Genomic DNA, 27,659 nt, shown 5'->3' on the forward strand with positions numbered 1-27,659 from the left:
GTGCGCCTTGATGTTGTCACACAAAGCGGAGGGACCTACAGTTTTACGCCGACTCCGAACGGCGATTGTATTTTTATGAGAAGCTGTTTTTCATGGCAGAAATACACTCGGAGGTTTGCATTGCCTGCCGAGGGACGACCGCTGTTAAGAAAAAACCCCTTTCTATATATTTTGCGATGTTGCTTTGACCAGGGCTTGAACCCAGGTGCTGATGAATGAAAGCTCGTACTGCTTACCACTACACCACAGCGGCTGAGTTAACTACGCACTGTGAATTTAGCCCTTAGCGTATTGGTATGCAAATAAAAATTTGTAGCTACCATTTTTAGCCACTACGAATTTTTTAGCTCTTTCTAGCCCTTTTTTAAAAGGAATTTGTCTACCACTAAAAATTATTCGCGACAAAACTGTTGGTACATATTTATGTCCGAATAACATTCGTGAATGACTGGAAATTAACGACAAGTGGATAGTTGTACTATACAAAGAAAATCAAGCAAGGTATCTCATATTTCTGTTTTATTAGACTGTGCCATAGCAAGGCGTGGCCGCGTAATTCTAGTAAATTATAAATATTTCATGTATTTTTCAACGTTATATATATCCTAAACCTGCGATAATTTGGTTTATTCGTTTTTATAGCGTTTTTATAACCAGCGTTTACTGTTTTTGAAATTTGAAAATCCTATGAATTTACACAAACATATACATATGTTATATATGTGAACACTTTGTATTTACAGACGAAAATCGTGACGTTAACATGCCTTCAGAGGAGGACATTAAAAGGCAGAGGATAGCATATAGCGGTGATCAAATATACTCAAATGCAAGTGCATAAACTTCGCACTCTAATATTATTGTGAATAAGTGTTTTCTTTTTTTCTCTGTATGTGCGATTTTCTAAAACAGATTTGGTCTGGAAAATGGTGTATCAAAGACGAGCATAAACTCCTTTCCGAATTAGGTAGCTTGACAACGAATAGTAACACCGCCTATTATGATACTCACAACAACTTTTCTGCAACAGGCGCACCTGGAAGTGATGCAATGATTTATGATAGTATATCCTCACTGTCGCAGTCGCAGAATTCTTTATATACACCGTCAATAGGCGCATCTATTGGTGAGTACAAGAGGAAAATATAAGGTCTTCAAATCTATGTTATATACCCACAAAGGCGAATATCTGGAGACTCCCTTTGAAACCAATGTTTTCCGCTGTAGTTTCTAGTACCTTAACATATCGCACATCTTCCTCAAAATGGAGAACAACTCAAAAACAATTTTGGTAAATTTTTTGCATAACTCAACTCGTGAAATTTATATTATCTCACTAAAAAAATACCTGTTTTTGTATTAGTGGCGTTGAGTCTGTACGATCCCCAAGAATTTATATATCCGGATCTGATTTTTGAGTTGTGACCCTTTTGTAGGGGTGAGACGATAACATGCAAATATCGATACCTTTACTTGAAAGTAGTATCGTAAGAAAGTATCGATACATGATCGGATCTAAAGTATCGATACCTAGTCGTATCGGTACTTTTGGCTGTGGAGGTATTCTGTATGAGCTGGATTAAATTGAATTTTTTAAGTAATAAATTAATCATCCTCGGCGAATTCTAAACTCCGAATAATAACAGTTTTTAAGTTGGCAAAATTCCAGGTGTATATCTCTCATAGTAAAAATTAACAGATTTTATATGGTGAGTTCTTAGAATACTTAAATTTCGATGCGAAATTTCTGGGTTGGCTACGTTGAACATTTTAGTTTTTTCTTTGTCATCAACCACGTTTTGCACCCAACTCTTTTCTCCTTTGCTTCTTTTTTAAATAATAGGGCTGGTCTCCACCACCTCTAATATTGTCCGAAAGTGTTTTCAGCGCGAATAATAATAGAATTAAAGCTCAGTTATACAAGACTTAGACTTGACTTAACTTGAAAATTGTATATCTGGCAAATGAGCAGCGCGTGTATGTAGTTACCGAAAAAACCAACTTCACTTAGAAACTTTGGAGAACTATAGATTTTTGATTTCTAAGTTAAACTTCTATGCAGGGATGGAAAATAATCATTATTTTAAGTTGAACTAAAAAAATCAACAAGTTGTATTCCTCGTACAATTATTTTAATTATACTCACCTATTTGTGTTCGTACTTCCTATTGTAATTTACAATGACTTTTATTTTTCGAGTTTAATCAATAAAGATTAAAAATAATAATTAATATTTAAGTTTTTTTTTCGATCACAAATAATTATTATTTTATGATATGAGGTGGGTTTTGTCGAAGGCTGAGGTATGCTCAGCCGCTCCAGAGTCCAGCGAAGGTCCCACTAACCCCCACCAAATAAAACACAATGATTTGTGTATTAAGTCGAACACACCCACACACACACGCGGCTATCTAGAAGGCCGGCAACTTGTCGTGCAGGGGAGAGCGGAAGGTAAAGAGCGAGAGTCGGCAGTCGGTGTCGGAGATTATCCGGCGGGTAATTGTACGGTGACGGGAGTGTTACTAGTGACAGCGAGATTAGCAGTGGTACGTGTCAGTCGTAGCGAAGAGCGTGGCAATGAGAGCAGTCGCGGTGGTTGTGACGGCGACGGCAGCCTGCAGTTCCCTTGCAGTGGTGGTGGCGGCCTCAGCGGTGACGTTGGCAGTGGCCCATATAATGATGAGGGCGGCAGCGACCTCCCGCAGTGGTGTTGTATGCAGCCCCGATTGTGGCGAAGGGTAAATGCGGCCCCTTTTAATTACGACGGTGACAGCGGTACTGGGCGATGATGGCAGTGGCGATTACCGTACTCGTGACGGGTAGTAGTGGTCGGCCTGGGGCGACGATAATGGCGGCGGCCATAGTAATGAAGACAGTAGCAGCGGGCCCGGATGGTGGCAATGGTGATAGCGGCCCTGGTTGGCGATAGTTAGCGTTCGCGGTCCTCGGTGATGATGGCGGGCGGCCCACGGNGCCCCGGTGATGAGAGCAGCGGTACGGGCCCTAACGGTGATGATGATTATGGCGGCGGCCCTGGATGGCAGTGAATAGCGGGCGATCCTCGGTGAAATGTCGGCCTCAGGGCGGTAGCGGTGCTGGCGGTCCAGATTTGATGATACCTACGGACAACTGATGATTAGTACGGTCCCGCAGGGCATCGAAAGGTTGCCCAGTCCCCCCGTATAGTTCTGAACACATTGAAAACGACGAGCTACCGACCACAGCTTCCAATTTGTCATCTTTATTATCTAAGCGCTTTGTCGATGGCGACATGATTTCTTTGAACGCGGCAGCGACATCATGAATTTGTATGAGTTTGACATAAAAGAAGAGGAAGAACCTTATCTGTCGCCAGAAAAATAGAAATAGATCTAATCTGGCCACAACCACAGCCGTCGCGTAGCCCGGTCGTCGCCAAAATAATTATCTACATAAGAGTACGTGTTAAAATAATTTGAGAGCTGTGGTTTGTAGCTCGTCGTTTTCATTGTGTTCGGGCTATATGTATTCGCGGCCGCTAGGCGCTGCAGGGAGGTGGTTAGAGGTGGGTAACTCAACTCAGAGTTGAGTTATTGAGTTGATTCCTATAAGTGAATCGGTAACTCAGACTTCCTGTCCAAAAAAAATGTAACTCAGTAACTCAGTTGATGCCGTAGGGCTCACATGAATCAATTGAATCATAGTGGCTCATATTTGTCCATATAACTCTCTCGCTTCGCCATAGTGTTTAGCATGGCAAAGTCTTGCATTTTGTTTTTGCACGAGGCGAATTTATACAAGGTGGTGGCAAGAATACAACAACAACAACCACATGTATTTTGTATTGCGGGTGTTATGTCAAATCTCACAAATTCTTATAATTTCGTTTTTTTTTTNTTGGGGCGGCAGTGGTAATAGCGGCCCCGGTGATGAGAGCAGCGGTACGGGCCCTAGCGGTGATGATGATTATGGCGGCGGCCCTGGATGACAGTGAATAGCGGGCGGTCCTCGATAGAATTGTCGCCTTGGGGCGGCTGTAATAGTAGCGGCCCTCGGTGATTAGAGCAGCGGTGCGGGCCCTAATGGTGGCAACGGTTATTGCGGCGGCCCTGGGTGACGGTGAATAGCGGGCGGTCCTCGGTAGAAATGTCGGCCTTAGGGCGGTAGCGGTGCTGGCGGTCCAGATTGGTGATACCTACGGACAACTGATGATTAGTACGGTCCCCCAGGGCATCGAAAGGTTGCCCAGTCCCCCCGTATGTATTCGCGGCCGCTGGGCGCTGTAGGGAGGTGGTTCCCTCCTCCCTTCAGCGCCCGCTAGCCGCGCGGTATCGCAAGCAGGCAGGGGTGTTCGGAATTGGGCAAGCCCAAACGGATCTCGCCCCCTGTCTGCTTGAGACCGTAACCAAAAATGGGTCTAGCCCATAATGGTTTTGGGGTGTTGCCTGAGGGGTATTCCCCTCCTTGCAGCCCCCTTCAACCAATTAGTCTTCCTCCGAGGAGGAAAGCCAAGAGCGCCCCAAATAGGCCCGAAGCCCAGGATGCGCTCCGTGCTTACCTACGGACAACTGATGCCGGTTGAGTGTATGCTGGCAGCTTTTGGCTCTGGTTTTGTATGAGCTGTTTGANAGGCCAAAACACAATAGCGCATTGGCAGTGGCAGTGACAGTTTTTAAAATCAGCTGTTACTGCTAATATTGGCAGTCAATGCCGCAGCAAACACAATACGGCGTTGTCAGTGACTGCTTTTTTTGACATTCCCTTTTGTTTGTTTACATTTTTGTTGTTGCCTTTTAGGCTTCAGTGACATCAACAGATGTTGGCTGCGTTTCATTTATGTCAAATTCAGCATGCGAAGTTTGCTGCGATGAAGGCAGTGGCAGTGAATTTAGAATTTGGGCTAAACTGAGCAGTACTGCTAGCTGCCACTGCTGTATTGTGAGTCGCTTCATTGGACACCACACTTTCTAAAAAACAGCTGATTTCGAAAAACTGCCGCTGCCACTGCCACTGCGTTATTGTATTTTGGGCTTGATGCTGGTAGAGTTCATGCTGGCAGCTTTAGCTCTGGTTTTGTATGAACCGTTTGAGAAGTGAATGGGCTTATTCCGTGTTATGGCTTTTGCGCAGTGAACTTCTTTCATCTGTTGGTTCGCATGAGTATCCAAGTTGCTGCATGTGCTTCCCATGCCAGCTTCGCGTATGCGTATGTACGCCTGTATGTATGTACATAGGGGTGCTTTTAGTCTTGTTGGTATGTTAGTTTGTGTGTACGCTTACCAGTATGTATGTATGTATGTTCATATATTGATACCTATGTGCAGTTGTAAGACGTATGCTAGGGTGATGTTGAATATGTTATTGTGGAGTAGGCAAAGCTACGTTACAATGATTTTTATTTTTTCGCTCAGAGATAATCATTATTTTTGAGTTTTATTTTTCTACTCAAAAATAATGACTATTTATAAAATTTATAAGGCCATAGAGACGCAACCTACTGAAATTTTGGCCTGTCGGGTTTGGGACTTATCCCTTATATTAGGGTGTCACTACCTCTGAAAAGGATACGTCGGAAATCACGCTGTATAGCTCTTGAGTTTTTTTGAATAATCATTATTTTTAAGTGAAAAAATAAAACTCAACTGTAATTATATCTTTGAGCGAAAAAATAAAACTTTAATATTAATTATTATTTTTAATCTTTATTGATTAAACACGAAAAATAAAAGTCATTGTAAATTACAATAGGACGTACGAACACAAATAGGTGAGTATAGTTAAAATAATTTTACGACGATTACAACTTGTTGATTTTTTAGTGCAAATTAAAAAAATAATGATTATTTTCCATCCCTGCTTAGAAGGGTGTTAATAATAATTATTATTTTTAAGCGAAAAAAAATAAAACTCATAAAATAATGATTGAATGCTGATTTTAATTATTTTACTCATAATGATTAGCGTCCCTGCTTCTTAGTGCAAAGAGAGCTGTGACAGAAGCATGATGCCATTTAATTTTTTAATAAAATCCTTACAAATATGCCACGGAAATATAATTTTTTGCATAAATGTAATTCATCTGGCAATCGAAAAACAAACTTTCAACTAAGACAGAAAATGAAATAAAAACAATCACAACTTGATACGCGTAAATACATTTATTTTAATGGTAATTTTGTATAAATTTTGGTGTAAAAACCAATTAAACGTTTACAATTTTACGTGTACAAATACAAGTGCTGATATTTAAAATAAAGGGAAAAGGTAATAGCTGACACGCTGAGTAATCGCGTCTAATCTTCTAAGTAAGTCAAGCCAAGTCTTTGTCTTGCATAACCAAGCTTTTACTCTGTACGTTCTTTTTTTGTAAAAAATAAGCAAAATCAAACGAGAAGACATAGCGAAATACATAAGTGTAACGATGTTTAGAAGCTTTTGAGATGGGATATTAAGGAACAAGTAGGAATGTCTAAGTTCGGGCGGAGCCGAACATTAAGTACCCATCGCAAGTATTAAATATATGTTTTTTCACCTTTCCGAAAGCTACCGCTAGATGGTAAGACGGGGTGTATCAATTTTGAGTAAATTAGCGTCCTTAAATTTCGAAATATTCCAGTTTCAAGCATTTCTGAAATTTACCGTTATATGAAAAGCGGCCATAATTTTAGTCCGATTTCAATCATTTTCAAAGTTTTGCTTTTATGTGGCAAGGACAATAAAAATACCGAGTTTGGTGCAAATTGGTATAACGGTTACCGATATACATATGTATATGTGATCATAAGTATGCGGTGCCACGCCCATTTTCCAAAATTTTACCATAAAAGTATTTCCAGGTAAAGAATTGTTGCGAGCATCAATTTTGAATAAATTAGCTTTAATATTTACTGATTTATCGAAGATTTTGTATTTCTCTAAATTATATATATATATATGGATGTGGGCGTGGTTATTGTCCGATTTTTTAACTTTTCGGCCATTTAGTATGCTGTACCAAGGCCAACAACCGTGCCAAGTTTGGAAGAAATTGGTGCAACGGTTACCAAGATATGGACATTGTAACCATAAGTGGGCGTGGCTACGCCCATTTTCAAAAAATTTATAATATTCTTATTTTTCGTCTGAAGTTTATTGTAAATATCAATTTTGAGTGAATTATCTTCAGTAGTTACTAGAATNACGGTTACCAAGATATGGACATTGTAACCATAAGTGGGCGTGGCTACGCCCATTTTCAAAAAATTTATAATATTCTTATTTTTCGTCTGAAGTTTATTGTAAATATCAATTTTGAGTGAATTATCTTCAGTAGTTACTAGAATATCGCAGTTTTCGTATTTCTGAAAATTACCGTTATATGGGATGTGGGCTGGGTATTGTCCGATTTTTTAAATTTTCGGCGCTTTAGTATGCTGTATCAAGGTCAACAACTGTGCCAAGTTTGGAAGAAATTGGTACAGCGGTTACCAAGATATACACATGTTACCATAAGTGGGCGTGGCTACGCCCATTTTCCAAAAATTTATAATATTGTTATTTTGCGTCTGAAAGTTATTGTAAATATCAATTTTGATTGAATTATCTTCAGTAGTTACTAAAATATCGCAGTTTTCGTATTTCTGGAAGTTACCGTTATATGGGAAGTGGGCCCACGCCCGAGTTTGCCCATTTTCAATACCAACCTACCTTAGATTAACGGAAACCTATATACCAAATTTCGTTGAGATATCTCAATTTTTGCTCGAGTTATCGTGTACACGGACGGACGGACAGACGGACAGACGGACGGACAGACAGACATGGCTTAATCGACTTCTCTCTTAATTCTGAGCATTTATGTATACATTTGTCTATATCTATCTCGATTCGTTTTGGCTGTTACAAACAACCGTTATGTGAACAAAATTAATATACCCTTGTGCACAAGTGCGCTCGGGTATAAAACTAGTTTCGGGTGGTAGAATAATTACCTTCATATTTATAATGACTTTCAAAAATAGTATAAATTTTTCCTTGTCTTGGCAATGAAGTTTTTAACAAGTTTTAAACCCATATTTCTTTGGATTTTTATTCTTTTGACTTAAGAAGAGCATGCAATGAACTTTAAAAAAAAATATTTTGGTATCCACGAAATGGATTCCCTGATGCAAGAACAGCAAAAATATCTGTTAAAAAAGTTTATTTCATACTGGTTTCAGGAAAAAATGTACGTCTTCAATATTTGAAGGTCGCTGTCGTTTAACAAGCCATAAAGAACTGTGCGATTTATATTAGTGCAGAAAAAAATTCCGAAAATTCGCCTTGGTATCATGTCTCGATACCAGTATTTTTTTTCGATACCTACTCAGTACTTGGTTCAAAAGTATCAATGCCAAAATTACTTGGTATCGAACGAAAAGTATCGAGTATGTACTTGTATTTACTCGTATCGTTTCATCCCTACTCTTTTGAAGAGGGTGTGCGTCATGTAAGTTTGAAGGATTTAAAGTTAATTTAAAGTTTGAAGTTAAAGGTAAAACTATAGAAATTTCATAATTTTTCGAAACTCTCAGAATTTGTTTGAAATATCGTGGATTTATATTCAATACCCTCTATCTGCAATTTTCACAAAAACAACTTTGTGATGTTAAAACCCAACTGGGACTTACCTGTCATCATTGATGTTAATTCTGACTTTGCAATTTAAANCTTTTGAAGAGGGTGTGCGTCATGTAAGTTTGAAGGATTTAAAGTTAATTTAAAGTTTGAAGTTAAAGGTAAAACTATAGAAATTTCATAATTTTTCGAAACTCTCAGAATTTGTTTGAAATATCGTGGATTTATATTCAATACCCTCTATCTGCAATTTTCACAAAAACAACTTTGTGATGTTAAAACCCAACTGGGACTTACCTGTCATCATTGATGTTAATTCTGACTTTGCAATTTAAAATTAAATTCTTCTGTCAAGCGTTATACACGGTCAGTATTAACCACGGTGCAGCGAACAAAGGTGGCGCCGTCAGTGATACCGCTACTTTGGTTTTGCCGATTTTGACAGTTGTGGTAACTTGTAAATAAACCTTTGTTTACAAATCAGCGAAAGAGAAATTTGAATTATAAGTAAAAAATCAGTTTAGATTGTGTTAATTTGCAATTTATGAGTGATTTTTGAGTTGAAGACTGCGTAAAAACTAATACAATGAAGTGCTGTGTGTTAAACTGCGACAGCCGCCAAGATGCAAGAAGCGTAGGTGCAAGTGTAGTGCTGGGACGAATCGCTGCATTTTGTGTACATAGGGCACGGCAATGCCGTTCCCGAAATGTTTCTCTATTATTATATTAACAGCATTTCCTCACAATGATTTCGTTTCTGCTCCACGCAGCCTCCATTAGCAAGTTAACTAATCAATCCCTCAGAGATGCTGCTGAAGTTTTCTGCAACAGCCTTAATTGCAAAGCAATAGAGTGCACTAAAATGTTCGCTGTTCTCTAATAGATTAGGTGAAAAATGCAATATTTTCGCATTTAGCTAAATTAAAACACGTTTTTCGCTATAAAGTGAACTGCTTTGGCACTTTCAAATCGTTCTTCTTTTCGCTCTATTCTTTGTTTACAAATGTCAACGCCCAGGACGGCGCAATCTTGTATTCTATCATTCTTGAGTATTAACATCTACGATGACAGTTAAGTCTTAGGTGGATTTTTATATCTCAATCTCAGTTTTGTGAAAAACGCAGATATAGGGTATTGAATATAATCCCTCGATATGCTTTTAAGTTTCGAGTTCAAAGAGATAAATAATAAATGAGACTTAGTTTGTAGATCTGAAGAGTATAACAATTGTACACAGACAAGCATATGTATGCAGACCCGTCTAGAGGGTGGGGGGTCGGGGATCTTTCCACCCGGGCCCGGATTTTCAAAGGGGCCCGACTTTTTTCTAAAATTTAGTTGGAAGATAAAAATTATAATATTTTTATTCTTCAAAATTCACGTAGCTACTATANAAATGTCCGCAATCTTGGATTTTGTGTTTTTTACGATTTGCGCGCTAATTTTGCATTTCTCGCGAANAATTAAATTCTTCTGTCAAGCGTTATACACGGTCAGTATTAACCACGGTGCAGCGAACAAAGGTGGCGCCGTCAGTGATACCGCTACTTTGGTTTTGCCGATTTTGACAGTTGTGGTAACTTGTAAATAAACCTTTGTTTACAAATCAGCGAAAGAGAAATTTGAATTATAAGTAAAAAATCAGTTTAGATTGTGTTAATTTGCAATTTATGAGTGATTTTTGAGTTGAAGACTGCGTAAAAACTAATACAATGAAGTGCTGTGTGTTAAACTGCGACAGCCGCCAAGATGCAAGAAGCGTAGGTGCAAGTGTAGTGCTGGGACGAATCGCTGCATTTTGTGTACATAGGGCACGGCAATGCCGTTCCCGAAATGTTTCTCTATTATTATATTAACAGCATTTCCTCACAATGATTTCGTTTCTGCTCCACGCAGCCTCCATTAGCAAGTTAACTAATCAATCCCTCAGAGATGCTGCTGAAGTTTTCTGCAACAGCCTTAATTGCAAAGCAATAGAGTGCACTAAAATGTTCGCTGTTCTCTAATAGATTAGGTGAAAAATGCAATATTTTCGCATTTAGCTAAATTAAAACACGTTTTTCGCTATAAAGTGAACTGCTTTGGCACTTTCAAATCGTTCTTCTTTTCGCTCTATTCTTTGTTTACAAATGTCAACGCCCAGGACGGCGCAATCTTGTATTCTATCATTCTTGAGTATTAACATCTACGATGACAGTTAAGTCTTAGGTGGATTTTTATATCTCAATCTCAGTTTTGTGAAAAACGCAGATATAGGGTATTGAATATAATCCCTCGATATGCTTTTAAGTTTCGAGTTCAAAGAGATAAATAATAAATGAGACTTAGTTTGTAGATCTGAAGAGTATAACAATTGTACACAGACAAGCATATGTATGCAGACCCGTCTAGAGGGTGGGGGGTCGGGGATCTTTCCACCCGGGCCCGGATTTTCAAAGGGGCCCGACTTTTTTCTAAAATTTAGTTGGAAGATAAAAATTATAATATTTTTATTCTTCAAAATTCACGTAGCTACTATAAATTCTAATAAATGCGAAATCGCACGTTTAGGTATACATGCAAATGTAGTAGGTCATTTCCGTGCTAGTCAAAACAACAGCAAATCTGCCCTGGTGTGAAACATTCCCAAGTCAACAGATGTGTGCTAGTCTTCAGATATGTACGTTACGAGCGTAACGGTTATAGAATCTGTGTGTTGTCTAAATATTGTGATCATATAGCCCAATCACTTTAGATTTTTTCAACGAAAAAATTCCGGGAAGAAATTTTTTGACGCAGTTAGGTGTCTCCAGTTTAGGTGGACACAAACTGAAAAGTTTTCCCCCAATGGCGATATGGGAAATGTCCGCCATTCTGGATTTAGTGTTTTTTACGATTTGCGCGTGAATTTTGCATTAGATTTTTTCAACGAAAAAATTCCAGGAAGAAATTTTTTGACTCAGTTTAGTGTCTCCTGTTTAGGTGAACACGAAAATAAAACTTTTCCCCCAATTGCGATATGGGAAATGTCCGCCATTCTGGATTTAGTGTTTTTTACGATTTGCGCGTGAATTTTGCATTAGATTTTTTCAACGAAAAAATTCCAGGAAGAAATTTTTTGACTCAGTTTAGTGTCTCCTGTTTAGGTGAACACGAAAATAAAACTTTTCCCCCAATTGCGATATGGGAAATGTCCGCAATCTTGGATTTTGTGTTTTTTACGATTTGCGCGCTAATTTTGCATTTCTCGCGAAAAAGGTAGAGAACACATTTGTAGAGAATTCCATTCCCTACAATTTTCATGGGCCTATCATTTTTCTAAACAATTATTTATTGCTAATAATATGCAAAAAATGCCCAAAATTAGGTAAGTGGCGCTGTTTTTTCGAATTTCGAGCAATTTCTATTTGAAATAAGTAGCACATTTAAAGGGCAAAGTTGTAGTAGACCAATTTCCAATAAACGTATTATTTATATATTCGCGTACGACGTGTATTTCTCGACCAACAACGCGCTCAATGCAGCGGCAGGGGAAAGCTACTCAAAACTTTTTTGACAGTATCTCGGAGGTCGTGTTTTTTGGCGCGTATTTTCAACTGTGAGTTCACCAATAGGCCAAACCCATGAATAAATATTTTCAGTCAGTTGAAACTGTATTTAGCAAATAGTTTTTGTCCCTTTATCAATAGGTCTTTTCTCTGATTCTAAAGAGTTTTATTGTGGCGAAAATAACTATGTGTGGATTAGGACTACTGGTGAAACCACATAAAAATAAAACGCGCCAATAACTTTACCTCTGAGGTGGTTTGGAAAAAAGTTTTGAGTAGCTTCTCCCTTTCCGCTGCATTGAGCGCGTTGTTGGTCGAAATCTACATGTCGTACGTAAACATATAAATAATGTGTTTATTGGAAAGTTTTTCCTCTACAACTTTGGCATTTAAATGTGCCACTTATTTCAAATAGAAATTGCTCAAAATTCGAAAAAACCGCGCCACTTGCCTAATTTTGGACATTTTTTGCATATTATTAGCAATAAATAATTGTTTAAAAGAATTTATAGGCACATGGAAATTGTAGGGAATCGAATTGCAAAATTCGCGCGCAAATCGCAAAAAATTTAAAATCCAAGATGGCGGACACTTCTCATATCGGAATTGGGGGAAAAATTTTCATTTTGTGTTCACCTAAACAGGAGACACGTCGACTTTGGTCTAAACTTTGAAACTTTTTGAACTCGAAATTGGAGAGCGATCTTCAAAGTGAGTCGAGGTCATTTACAATAGGGGAATATCAAAAATCAATGGAAGCCGAGACTCGACATTGGAGAGCGATCTTCAAAGTGAGTCGAGCTTATTTACAACAGGGGAAAATCAAAAATCACTAGAGCTTAAAAGAACGCATTTTGACTAAAACAACAACACTATTTTACGCATTCACCTAATATGCACAACAGTATAGCAAAAACAATACTCTCTTTAAACGAAGTTTTTCTATTATTTTCTCGAAAAGTCATTCCACATTGGGATGAAACGCTACGAGTAAATGCAAGTACGTGCTCGATACTTTTTGTTCGATTCTAAGTAATTTTGGCATCTATACTTTTCGTTCGATACCAAGTAATTTTGCCATCGATACTTTCGAACCAAGTACTGAGTAGGTATCGAAAAAAAAGTACTCGTATCGAGACCCCCCCAGCAAAAAATCGGTAATCGCTTTTAGTTGTAACGTGTTCTAGAACGGATTGCCTTATAATGCCTTCGAATTTTTTCGCTTCTTTTAGGGATTGCCGGTAATGCAAAGTAGAATGTCCTACAATATTTTATTTGTTTCGCTTCTTTGCTTCATTTCGGTGAATTCAAAGTAGAATGCTGCATCGTAGTCAGCTGAAAAATATAATGAATATCCAAAATTTCTTATCCTACCGTTAGTTTCCGTGGAAATTTGTCTCGCATAAAAACTATATTTTACTTTGTTCAATTTGCAGGGAAGTTGAAGTCAGTCAATGAAGTCAAGTACAATTTTAAGATTAATGCATATTTACATTTATGTACATACCGATTTTTAAGTAAAATCTAAATACCTAAACACATACATATGTATGTATAAAAACTGATTTATAAAAATTATATTAAATTTTAATCTTTTAAGACATTTTCTGATTTCAATTTAATATAAATAAGTATGTACATACTTATCTAGGCATTCTATGTACATGAGTTTCTCTGTAAGGCATTCTTTGTTCGCTTCTCTGGATTCCCTTTATCCATGCGTTCTCTCTTCGTTCGAAGGTATGCTGCGGGTAAGGGCTTACGACCAATGACATGCCCATGTTAAAATAATGCCTTCTTGAAGCGAAAGGGTAAGCGATTCCCATCGCCTAGCTCGGCTCAACTTTCGTTTCTGTGGTAATCCTGTTTTTTTCTGGGCCGATAACAAGTTAAATTTTGCTCCGAAATTTTTTCCTCTACGTTTATGCTTTATATGAATCGCCCTGTGCTTTTTAGCAACTTAATTGCCAGCGAAAATCGCGAGAAGGCGCCAAAGTCACCATAATGCTTCACCAAAGCCGAGGGTTTGCAATGTTTACACGGCCAATTGTTCGACTGGAAGTGTGAAGTGGATGAATGTTCAGTACAGACTAGGGATGTTGATTTTTCAGGCTTTTCCCGATCCCGGGCAGTGTGGCCACTTTACCACAATTGTGGTAGATCTACCACATTTTGGGTCATTTTTCACTTCTACCACAACTACCATATACATATTTTAAAATATCAACCATAATTTTACTGAAATAAAATGATTAACTAGTTGCCAAAATGTTGCTTTCAAATAAGTTGGCCAGCCAATTTTCAATGTTGCTTTCAAAATGTTGCTTTCAAAAAAGTTGGCCAGCCAATTTTCTCCTCAATATGAATGTAAAAGTCACGAAAATTTATTGTAAATATTGTGTAAGTTGAAGAGCTGAAGGTGTTCCAGCGGAAAATTTTTACGCTACCTAACCTCAACGTGTTGGGCTTAGCCTAAACAGCTGATCGAAAAGACTTACGCCGCTTAAATTAAATTTAACGCCGCTTTGTTAGGTGGCAGCTGCAAAAAAAAATTTATTATATTTTATATTACTGACGTGATAAAGTAACTAATATATTTTATAATAATACTACGTTTCTAAATATATGTTTTTAAGATGTTTGCTGTATAATTTTACACTTTTTAATTCATTGTAACATTGAACGATTTTTTCAACACGGCGGCAGTTCAGCGTTGAATTCTAAATACTATCGGCGCAACTATCTCTATTTGTTGCAATATCATTTGTTTAGATTTATCAGCTGTTCATTTGGCAGCATATTCATCAAGCTAAGACGTAATTGTTGGGTTCAACAGTTGCCAGCAGTTTCGTAGCAGATGAGCTAAACAGCTACGTCTTATAAACGCGCCCAATAAAAACCGGTAGAAGCCGGGAGAGTAAAAATAAAAATGAGCGTGTGTAAGGAAAAATAAAACAAGTAAGAGCAGCGCTGTCTTCGGCTATGCCGAAGGCCTCATACCTTTCATGAACATCTGAAAACTTTACTTTAACAGATTACTGCATGAAGAAATTTAAATATTCACAGCACACATAGATGGAGGAGTTACATATATAAAAAATCTTATCTAAACAATCAGAGGTATGGAAGATATACCTTACATAGGACCAATCAAAGTGATTTTCACTGCTGTGTGATCGGTATGTAAACCGGTAACAATTTAATGGGTTTAGCTTCTTACATAAAGGAGATATATCGCAAAAACTGGTATAGTAACAATCAGTGGTATACGAGATAAGGCTTACGCAGCATAGATTTTGACAATTTTCTCAGTAGACTTTGTATTATTATTTATACAATAGCTTACGAAATTTATCGGTTTTAGCTGTCCAAATAAATTAGTTTTACATTAAAACCCCATATATGAACAATCAGTTATATGGAGGCAATATATAAGTTACAGTGACCCGATCTTTGTTAATTTTACTGTAAACTATCTGTTGATAATGAGTGAAAATAGTGCGAAATATCTAGAAGTTATAACAAAGAATCATATCTGAACAATCAGCTGTATGGGAGCTATATGTAAAAGAGACACGTTCTTTGTTATTTTCACTGTAAGAATTCTGTTGATAATCGTTGGAAGTATTGCGAAATTTCATGTTCCTAGCTGCATAAATCGAGGAGTCATAATGAAAATTCTCATAACTGAACAATCAGTTGAATGGGAGATATATGTTATAGTGACCCGATCCTTGTTATCCTTGTTTTCATTGTAAATATTCTGTTAATAATGAGTGAAAACGGTAAGAATTTTCATGTTCCTAGCTACATAAATGGAGAAGTTATGGCAAAAAATCTCATATCCGAACAATGAGTTGTATGGAGGCTATAGGTTATAGCGACCCGATCTTCGCCATTTTCTCTGAAAGTATTCTTTTAATAATGAGTGACAGCAGTCCAAAATTTCATGTTACTAGCTACTTAAGTGGAGGAGTTATAAGGAAAAATCTTATATCTGAACAATCAGTAGTACGGGAGCTATAGGTTATAGTGACCCGATCCTTGTAGTGTTCACTCTAAGTTCTCTGTTGATAATGGGTGGAAGTATTGCAAAATTTCAACATATTTTGATTAAAAGAAAAATACGGATAAAAATAAAATTTTTCATAAAAACAGAGTTGAAATCTTGAAATTCCTGTCCGTAGTTTGTTTGTAAGTCAAATATGAGTGGCACTGTGCTACTATGATAGCACGGCCGAGTAATCATAGCCAACGAAATAATTATAGCCGCACCAAATTTGACAAGTTTTAAAATATTATTTTTGTTGTTATTTAATTTCGGTTAGTTTTTTATAGTTCGTTCTTTACCAACATCCGTATAAATACCAGTTTAAAGGCAGTGTCACACGATTGGGTATTTGCTAAAATTTGGTGTAAATCGTATCCCAATTGTTTGAACACCCAAAATATTTTTCACTATCCCAATCACGAAAATTCATTTATTGAAATTTTTCAATAGAACATCGCTGTATTGTACCAATCTTTTGAATGCAAACAAAAAATATCCCACTTTTTTTTACTAATAGCCCAATATAAAAATTTACAAATCTGTACAAACGTACCAATCGAGTGACACTGCCTTACAAATTTATGCAATTAAAAAAAAAATTCTACAAATTTTCTTAAAAATTTCGAGTTTTTTAATTAAATTCTGAGTATGCAATTTTGTAGCCCATTGAATTCTAATAGAATAAACACGTTTCAAATGGCTAAAAATGTCGATTGATTTTTTAGAATTTTTAAAAGTTCGAAATTTGTACGAAAGTCTGTTGAATTTTTTTTTTAATATTGCACAAATGAGTAGTCCACTTGCAAACAGCGTTATGTGATTTTATAATAGTGAGCCATAATTAAAAAAAAATGTCTACAACAACAAGTAACATCCAAATTGTATATTTCTCTTTATTATCTGAAAATTTGGATAAACAAGAGCCTAATAACATTAAAAAACAATATGGCAATGTGGTAGTTTTTGCAAATTTTATACATAAAAATTGAATATAGCGAGTTTTGAAACAGTAACTTTTACATAGCTATCTTTGTTTTGCTTTTCGCGTTCGCTCTTCCATGAAGATTGGTCTGCTTCTTTTTTACGACGCCTTCCACTAGGCACTGAAACTACCACATTTTCTTGCAGTTTTCTCAAGTTTATCAGAAGATGGAGACTTTTGAAAGTGTATAAATAAGTATTATAGCGACTTTTGCAATAGTATGTTAACTACTATTGATGCTATTTTTTCAGAAAATAGAAAGATTTTGCACTGTATTGTTAGTGGACATGAAACTACTTTAAATACTGGTACGTTACTCACCAAAAATTAAAAATCTAAAAAAATTTACATAGCGCCTTTGCAAGTGGACTGCTCAAATTTGGAAACATGGATTTCCACGGGTTTTGTTAAAGAACGAACTATATTTATACCTTTCATGAGCATGAAATGGTATTATAACTTTGGTCCGATGTTTGTAAGTACCAGAACAAAAAGAGATAGACCCATTAAAATGTATACTTATATGATTAGAACGTCGAGCTGAGTTGATTTAGCCATGTCCGTCTGTCCGTCTGTCTAACTGCCCGTCTGTTTGTATGCAATCTAGTTTCTCAGTTTTCGAGATATCCGGATCAAATTTGGTAGGTGGGTGTATTTTTATAATGTATTAATCATTTGTCGGAACCGGAAGAATCGGACCACTATAACATATAGCTCCCATACAACTGATTGTTCAGATATGAGATTTTTCGTTATAACTTCTCCATTTATGCAGCTACGAACATGAAATTTTGCAGTACTTAATGGGTGCAAGTCAACAAAATACTTACAGTGAAAATTACAAAGATCGGGTCACTATAACCTATAGCTCCCATACAACTGATTGTTCAGATATAAAATTTTGCGTTATAACTCCTCCATTTATATAGCTAGGAACATGAAATTCCGCACTGTTTTCAATAATTATCAACAGAAAACTTACAGTGAAAATTAAAAAGATCGGGCAACTATAACCTATAGCTCCCATACAACTGATTGTTCAGATATGAGATTTTTCGTTATAATTCATCCATTTATGTAGCTAGGACCATGAAATTTCGCGCTGTTTTCACTCATTATCAACAGAAGACTTACAGTGAAAATAACAAAGATCGGGTCACTATAACCTGCAGCCCCATACAACTAATTGTTCAGATATGAGGACTATTATCATAACTCCTCCATTTATGCAGCTAGGAACATGAAATTTCGCACCGTTTTCACTCATTATTAGCAGAATACTTACAGTGAAAATAACAAAGATCGGGTCACTATAACCTGCAGCCCCATACAACTAATTGTTCAGATATGAGGACTATTATCATAACTCCTCCATTTATGCAGCTAGGAACATGAAATTTCGCACCGTTTTCACTCATTATTAGCAGAATACTTACAGTGAAAAAAAAGGATCGGATGACTACAACATATATCTTCCATACATCTGATTGATGGCTTCTACCTGTATTTATGTGCCTTGCTCTACTTCAAAATGAAATTGTAGCTGTTTACTAGGCTGGGTCGATTTTGTATGGGGGAAAATAAAAGTCGTTTGACCGCATAGTAATAGTAATATTATGATGTCTTAGGTCTTAGCCAATTGTTATTGGCCACGAAAGATTAATTTAAAACTTATCTTTAGCCCGCGCAATTGCATCAAAGTATACGAATTTTGAAAATGAAACTTTGGCTGGTAATATCTATGGAATGCGTTAATTTTTATAAACAGGACGATATATCAAATTAAGGGTTATTAAATTTAGTACCTCACGTTCATTTATCATTTTTCAATAAGTCTTAAATGTTAAGATATTAAGATAAAACTTACAAAAACTATAATTTTCCCGTATAGATTTTCAATTCTTCATTACTTCAGGAACCAAGTGAAAAATACAAAAAAGTGAGACGGGATTTATTTCAAACGTTTTAATGTTTTCGGATGTATATATAGTATTAAAAGGAGCATGGACTTGGTCACGCCGATTTGGTCAGTTTTCAAGATCCTGATGAATGAAATGAAATATGTATCGTCAAAGAATAGGAATTGTTTGATAAGTTAATAGTAGTTGCATACATTAACATAATACAGTTAGGGTGAGAAACGCCCATTTTAAGTCCATTTATGCAGTCTTGAAAATTGGTGCGGAATAGTTTTTTTAGTCAACGAAGACGCACATTTTTCGCGGTTTCTAAATTTGCCGTTATATGAAAGTAGGAGACGTGAAATAATTGTTTAGATATAGTGCATAAGTATTTTAGTTAATTGCATTATGTGAAAAAAGTCTTTAACATATCCTGGGAAATCCTTTTGAAGACTCTCCAATTGGACGATAGTGCTTCGCATTCAGCTTGAACGAAAAAAGGCGCTCCCTGGAACACTTTTCTGTAATCCGGCTCTTTTATCTAAACGTTTTTTATACAATTGAAGATACATTTTTTTTAATTAATTAAATTAATAATTAAAACTGGAGATCCACTTAAGCTTTTCGATATAACTTTGGTAAATGTTACTCGATCGGCACGTAGTAAGTACCAAATTGAAGGAGAGACTTACTGTTACTGATTTGTAGTAATAATATTATAAAAATAGTTCAGATTATAAACAAATTGTTTTAAATTAAAAAAACGTGTTGAACATTTTTTTTTTGTAATTTTCCTTTATTTGCAATTTTTATATTGTGCATAAACATAAGTAAACTAATTAGTATTTCTAGAAGTTGTGCCTATTCAGTGTTTCCATACTCACTTGCATAAACCAAAATTTTTCCACGATGATGCAAAATAATGGCTTTTCTATTAGAGCTACCGAAATGGTTCCTAAATTTGCAAAAATTCGCAAACTATAGCTAATATTAAAACAAGATTAGAATATTTGGAACCAACGACCTAAATGAACGCCAGCAATAATAATGCTGTTCTTTACATCTTTTGACTATAGGCCAGTGCAATTATCAAGAGAACAATTAAAAATGTATTGAAAAAAGATAACTTTGAGATTAACGATAAGCTAAAGGGCTGCGAAAAATTNATTTCTAGAAGTTGTGCCTATTCTGTGTTTCCATACTCACTTGCATAAACCAAAATTTTTCCACGATGATGCAAAATAATGGCTTTTCTATTAGAGCTACCGAAATGGTTCCTAAATTTGCAAAAATTCGCAAACTATAGCTAATATTAAAACAAGATTAGAATATTTGGAACCAACGACCTAAATGAACGCCAGCAATAATAATGCTGTTCTTTACATCTTTTGACTATAGGCCAGTGCAATTATCAAGAGAACAATTAAAAATGTATTGAAAAAAGATAACTTTGAGATTAACGATAAGCTAAAGGGCTGCGAAAAATTATATTTGACTTTACCTTTTCCATTAACTGATTCATTATTTAATAATATGCACCAAACCTTTTTGCTGAACCCAGAATTTTTAACAAGAATTGGTCTTATTCGACTAGTGTGCTGTGGGTGACTTGGCGGTCGATGCGCGGGCTCTTAACATTAAAATAAAATACTAATATTTTGCAGGCTTCTTGTTGGCTTCATGATACATTATATTTTCACTATTACCAAGGGATTTGAGTAAAATTAGATTTTCGACCCGCCCTACTGTTTACACAACTACCTCAATTCCATTTTCGATGACAGTTTGTTGTTATTTTGTTTTGTCCGATTTGTTTTGTTTTTACTTGCTTATTTGACGTTTGTTTTTATCTTCCTTTTACTCATTACTAATTCACAATACGCAATTTTAAGAGTTGTGTTCACGAAGTTGAGGCAATTTCGTCGCGATTTCAGGGAACAGTTTTTTGTATGGCGAAATTGAGAATCTTATCGCAGTTTAAGCTGAAATTGAAAAATTTGAAGAGAGCAACTGTGGTGATATAAATATTCACAATGTTAAATGTAAACTTTAAAGTATTATATAAATCTGTTTGATGAAATACGTAGACGATAGCACTGCTGGTGCTGAAAGATTGTTTTCAGTAATGAAAAAATCTTCTAAGAGAAATCGTCTTAGTGTGTTATCATTGGAAAATCAAATTTTCACTAAAGAAATGTGTGATTTTGAAAATGCTTACGTACCTTCGAAAGACCTTATACAATTTTATTTAAAACTAGCTTTTACCCTTGGGTTTCACCCCACGTCTTTATACAAATACTAGCAGACCCGGCGAACTTTGTCCCGCCCATAATTAATTTATTATTGAAATATTTGGTTCAACGTTTTCGCCAGCAACTCAAGTTCATGTTTGGTTTTGTGGTCGACAGAAGGCATATCCCCATTGCCGTCTTAAATAACATGACGAAAGCGTTATACCGAGAAGAAGTCCTTGCGGCTCGATAGTGAATCGTCCGTGAATCTGTATAGTATAGTTGGTGGCAATTTACAAACTGGTGAGTATCATTCGTCCAAATTATGTTTAGTCACCGTAAAGCAAGGGCCGCAATGGTTCTGATGGTTGATTTAACGGGAGTAATTTAACTTTGATCCCTGGTGCCTCCGTATCGACGATTTTCAGCTATAACTCGGTTCCAGCGCCACTAAAAATTATCATTGAAATCGTTTCGGTCGTTTAGGAGGAGTTAAGCCACCAGAATAAGTCTTTTACATACTGACACTTTTCGGCATTTTTTCCCATACAAAAAAACTCTCACGCATTCGTTATACAAAAAAATTTATTACGAAAAAGAAAAAAAACACTGTATTCTGTGAGTATAAATATATTTACAGATAGGTAAGAGTTTCAATGTGTTTGGAAAGCACCACTTCCCTTTTTGAATAGCCCCAAAATCTCTATACCAATTTCCAGGACATTACCACAAATATTTTCAGAGATATACGGTATGAAAAATTCGATATGCATGGGTGATGCCACGCTCCCTTAATATATCCAAAGTCTGCAGTAGGTGTCCAAAATTTAAAAAAATCAGTACAGCCGTTCGCGAGATCACCTCTTATAAAAAGAAGGAGCTTCTCTTTATATAATTAGTGTAGGTAACACAGGGCAATACCGATTTTGATGCGGCAAATGTTGAAGCTGGTTTTGATAGGCTTTTTTTTTGCTGATTAAGAATACGTAAGTATAATGTTTCCATCAGCTCCAGATTTTGGGAAAAATGTGCTGAAAATTTAAAAAAATCGCGTTTTTTGCAATATTTGAGAAGCTCTAACAATGAAACAAAGGGTGATAGAACCTTACACTTAGGCTTAAATTAAGGCTTGGACTTCTGACTTCAATCCCTGCAAATACCATTCCTGCACCTTGACCCTAAGGTTACCTATAGTCATTTATTTAACAGCTAACACTGATTTTTACACCATTTTTGACGATAAAAAGTAAATGAGTATAGGTGATCATTAGGGGGACTCGATTTTTTGGCAATTTGACCTCGTTTTTTCTTAAAATCTGGAGCTGATGGTAACTTTTTGCTAACGGATTCGTAATCAGCACAAAAAAATCAGTCCAAAATAGCGTTAAAATTTTTTTTTTTTTTTTGCATACAATTTTTTTCCATTTTTGTTGACCTGTGCAATAAGTATTGTTAAATAGCCACTACCCGCATGTTTGAGGCGCCTTCAAACACCTTTCGAACTGTAAAACAATGACTCGATTCGATTGAAGNAAAAAAATTTATTACGAAAAAGAAAAAAAACACTGTATTCTGTGAGTATAAATATATTTACAGATAGGTAAGAGTTTCAATGTGTTTGGAAAGCACCACTTCCCTTTTTGAATAGCCCCAAAATCTCTATACCAATTTCCAGGACATTACCACAAATATTTTCAGAGATATACGGTATGAAAAATTCGATATGCATGGGTGATGCCACGCTCCCTTAATATATCCAAAGTCTGCAGTAGGTGTCCAAAATTTAAAAAAATCAGTACAGCCGTTCGCGAGATCACCTCTTATAAAAAGAAGGAGCTTCTCTTTATATAATTAGTGTAGGTAACACAGGGCAATACCGATTTTGATGCGGCAAATGTTGAAGCTGGTTTTGATAGGCTTTTTTTTTGCTGATTAAGAATACGTAAGTATAATGTTTCCATCAGCTCCAGATTTTGGGAAAAATGTGCTGAAAATTTAAAAAAATCGCGTTTTTTGCAATATTTGAGAAGCTCTAACAATGAAACAAAGGGTGATAGAACCTTACACTTAGGCTTAAATTAAGGCTTGGACTTCTGACTTCAATCCCTGCAAATACCATTCCTGCACCTTGACCCTAAGGTTACCTATAGTCATTTATTTAACAGCTAACACTGATTTTTACACCATTTTTGACGATAAAAAGTAAATGAGTATAGGTGATCATTAGGGGGACTCGATTTTTTGGCAATTTGACCTCGTTTTTTCTTAAAATCTGGAGCTGATGGTAACTTTTTGCTAACGGATTCGTAATCAGCACAAAAAAATCAGTCCAAAATAGCGTTAAAATTTTTTTTTTTTTTTTGCATACAATTTTTTTCCATTTTTGTTGACCTGTGCAATAAGTATTGTTAAATAGCCACTACCCGCATGTTTGAGGCGCCTTCAAACACCTTTCGAACTGTAAAACAATGACTCGATTCGATTGAAGATTTTTTAGAATTGATCGGTTCTGGTCTACCTATCAGAAAAAATAGCACATATGTTAAACCAGTGCTAAATTGCAAGCAAATCGAACCATTAATAAGACTGTTTCGAATAGTTCGGTCTCTGACCCACTTAACGGAAAAAATGAATCACATATGCTAATCTAGGCCAAAGGCTACCAACGAACCAACTGCATTTTTTAAGCATAGCTAGACCCCTGCGCCAACTATCGGAAAAGTTAAAACTTTGTGCACTCCTTCTAAACACGTTTCCAAAAAAGCAGCACCCATTCGAATCAGTTAAGAAACATAGGAGAAAATTGTTCCCAATTGATTCAAGCTCCCAATGAATTTGACAATTATCCGAAATCTTCCAAGCTTTCGTCGTAAAAAATTCAAATTTTTTGCGTTCTTCCGGATTTTTCCGAGTTTTCCACTCAGAATTTTCTATTTTTCCATTCGAATGCCATTCCGAAGGTATTGCACACAAAATTCCATACAAAAAAAATCAATTTTCGATTTTTCCAATTTTCCGACATTCCCGGAGCGGTTTCCCAAAATTTTCTTTCGTAAAAACCTTCTCCTGGCAATTACGAACAACTAATAAAAAATTTAAGCCAAATCGGTCCAACCGTTCTCAATTGATGAATTACTATACATTTTTCACACCATTTTAAATATATAGATATACGTATTTAATACATACATTCTTGCTACTGCTAATCACATGAATAAAAATCCTAAAAACGAAAATGTGACTGCAATATTTCTTGTTTAAAATGTTTTAGATCCATCGCACACCACGGACTTTATCGGCCGCCGATTTGGTTGGGCCTTGCTAGTCTTTCCATTGCACCACAACTAAGTGGTCGAAGCGATTAAGTTGGNTCATTAGGGGGACTCGATTTTTTGGCAATTTGACCTCGTTTTTTCTTAAAATCTGGAGCTGATGGTAACTTTTTGCTAACGGATTCGTAATCAGCACAAAAAAATCAGTCCAAAATAGCGTTAAAATTTTTTTTTTTTTTTTGCATACAATTTTTTTCCATTTTTGTTGACCTGTGCAATAAGTATTGTTAAATAGCCACTACCCGCATGTTTGAGGCGCCTTCAAACACCTTTCGAACTGTAAAACAATGACTCGATTCGATTGAAGATTTTTTAGAATTGATCGGTTCTGGTCTACCTATCAGAAAAAATAGCACATATGTTAAACCAGTGCTAAATTGCAAGCAAATCGAACCATTAATAAGACTGTTTCGAATAGTTCGGTCTCTGACCCACTTAACGGAAAAAATGAATCACATATGCTAATCTAGGCCAAAGGCTACCAACGAACCAACTGCATTTTTTAAGCATAGCTAGACCCCTGCGCCAACTATCGGAAAAGTTAAAACTTTGTGCACTCCTTCTAAACACGTTTCCAAAAAAGCAGCACCCATTCGAATCAGTTAAGAAACATAGGAGAAAATTGTTCCCAATTGATTCAAGCTCCCAATGAATTTGACAATTATCCGAAATCTTCCAAGCTTTCGTCGTAAAAAATTCAAATTTTTTGCGTTCTTCCGGATTTTTCCGAGTTTTCCACTCAGAATTTTCTATTTTTCCATTCGAATGCCATTCCGAAGGTATTGCACACAAAATTCCATACAAAAAAAATCAATTTTCGATTTTTCCAATTTTCCGACATTCCCGGAGCGGTTTCCCAAAATTTTCTTTCGTAAAAACCTTCTCCTGGCAATTACGAACAACTAATAAAAAATTTAAGCCAAATCGGTCCAACCGTTCTCAATTGATGAATTACTATACATTTTTCACACCATTTTAAATATATAGATATACGTATTTAATACATACATTCTTGCTACTGCTAATCACATGAATAAAAATCCTAAAAACGAAAATGTGACTGCAANAACGGATTCGTAATCAGCACAAAAAAATCAGTCCAAAATAGCGTTAAAATTTTTTTTTTTTTTTTGCATACAATTTTTTTCCATTTTTGTTGACCTGTGCAATAAGTATTGTTAAATAGCCACTACCCGCATGTTTGAGGCGCCTTCAAACACCTTTCGAACTGTAAAACAATGACTCGATTCGATTGAAGATTTTTTAGAATTGATCGGTTCTGGTCTACCTATCAGAAAAAATAGCACATATGTTAAACCAGTGCTAAATTGCAAGCAAATCGAACCATTAATAAGACTGTTTCGAATAGTTCGGTCTCTGACCCACTTAACGGAAAAAATGAATCACATATGCTAATCTAGGCCAAAGGCTACCAACGAACCAACTGCATTTTTTAAGCATAGCTAGACCCCTGCGCCAACTATCGGAAAAGTTAAAACTTTGTGCACTCCTTCTAAACACGTTTCCAAAAAAGCAGCACCCATTCGAATCAGTTAAGAAACATAGGAGAAAATTGTTCCCAATTGATTCAAGCTCCCAATGAATTTGACAATTATCCGAAATCTTCCAAGCTTTCGTCGTAAAAAATTCAAATTTTTTGCGTTCTTCCGGATTTTTCCGAGTTTTCCACTCAGAATTTTCTATTTTTCCATTCGAATGCCATTCCGAAGGTATTGCACACAAAATTCCATACAAAAAAAATCAATTTTCGATTTTTCCAATTTTCCGACATTCCCGGAGCGGTTTCCCAAAATTTTCTTTCGTAAAAACCTTCTCCTGGCAATTACGAACAACTAATAAAAAATTTAAGCCAAATCGGTCCAACCGTTCTCAATTGATGAATTACTATACATTTTTCACACCATTTTAAATATATAGATATACGTATTTAATACATACATTCTTGCTACTGCTAATCACATGAATAAAAATCCTAAAAACGAAAATGTGACTGCAATATTTCTTGTTTAAAATGTTTTAGATCCATCGCACACCACGGACTTTATCGGCCGCCGATTTGGTTGGGCCTTGCTAGTCTTTCCATTGCACCACAACTAAGTGGTCGAAGCGATTAAGTTGGTGTAGTGTGCGCACCTCCATACATCTCCATGTACATATTTCAAGTGAGCCCTACTATTTAAATAGGCGGCCGATAAATTCTGTGGTATGAGGTGGCTCCTATAGCTGCATTATTACATCTATTCCGTGTGTTGCAATATCCACGGAAGCAACAGTTATGAAGAAAATGATTTAAAAATATTAGACAAATTCTCTACTTATATGTTTGGCTTTCCTTTGTTTTATTTTTCCAACGTCAAAAGCTGAACTTTTTTTTTGAAAAAGTTGGTACAATAAAAAATACGAAACACGTTTTCTGTCAGATAGCTAACATGGCGGATAAGAAGAAGAAGTGAAACTACCCGGAAAAAAAGAATCTTATATGCTAATCTAGGCAAAAAGCTAACTACGTACCAAATTTTAAGCAAAACGGACAATAACTACGATTTTTTCGAATAGATCGGTCCCTGGTCCACTTCCCGAAAAAAATATCCTATATGCTAATCTGGGCAAATACCTACCTACGCACCAAGTTTTAAGCAAATCTGACGATAAATACGATTTTTTCGAATAGATCGGCCCCTCGTCCACTTCCCGGAAAAAAAGCATCCTATGTGCTAATCTAGGTAAAAAGCTACCTGGGTACCAAGTTTTAAGCAAATCGGACCATAACTACGATTTTGTCGAACAGATTGGTCCCTGGTCCACTTCCCGGAAAAAATAACCTATATGCCAATTTGGGCAAAAACCTACCTTCGCACCAAGTTTTAAGCAAATCAGACAATAAATGCGTTTTTTTCGAATAGATCGGTCCCTGGTCCACTTCCCGGAAAAAAAATCATTATATGTGCTAATCTAGGCAAAAAGCTTCCCAGGTACCAAATTTTAAGCAACTCGGACCATAAATACGATTTTTTCGAATAGATCGGTCTCTGGTCCACCG

The 27,659-nt window shown here is 36.2% G+C and overlaps 2 protein-coding genes across 2 annotated transcripts in view; both read left to right on the top strand.

Moving 5' to 3' along the window:
• Nucleotides 1–27,659, top strand: part of sv (paired box protein shaven) — a 432,076-nt gene that overhangs the window by 292,743 nt on the left and 111,674 nt on the right. The window contains exons 7-8 of the mRNA XM_017626900.1: nucleotides 744–829; nucleotides 913–1,126. Of these exons, the coding sequence (XP_017482389.1) occupies nucleotides 744–829; nucleotides 913–1,126 (300 nt within the window). The remainder of the gene's footprint in view (nucleotides 1–743; nucleotides 830–912; nucleotides 1,127–27,659) is intronic.
• LOC108371361 (uncharacterized) lies at nucleotides 2,277–2,829 on the top strand. Its single transcript, XM_017626914.1, has 2 exons — nucleotides 2,277–2,314; nucleotides 2,364–2,829. The coding sequence occupies exons 1-2, from the start codon at nucleotides 2,306–2,308 to the stop codon at nucleotides 2,787–2,789; spliced, it is 435 nt and encodes a 144-aa protein (XP_017482403.1). The 5' UTR covers nucleotides 2,277–2,305; the 3' UTR covers nucleotides 2,790–2,829.

This window comes from Rhagoletis zephyria, unplaced genomic scaffold, assembly GCF_001687245.7.
Source record: "Rhagoletis zephyria isolate East Lansing unplaced genomic scaffold, Rhagoletis_zephyria_1.1 Rzeph_scaffold_00067, whole genome shotgun sequence".
NCBI lineage: Eukaryota > Metazoa > Arthropoda > Insecta > Diptera > Tephritidae > Rhagoletis > Rhagoletis zephyria.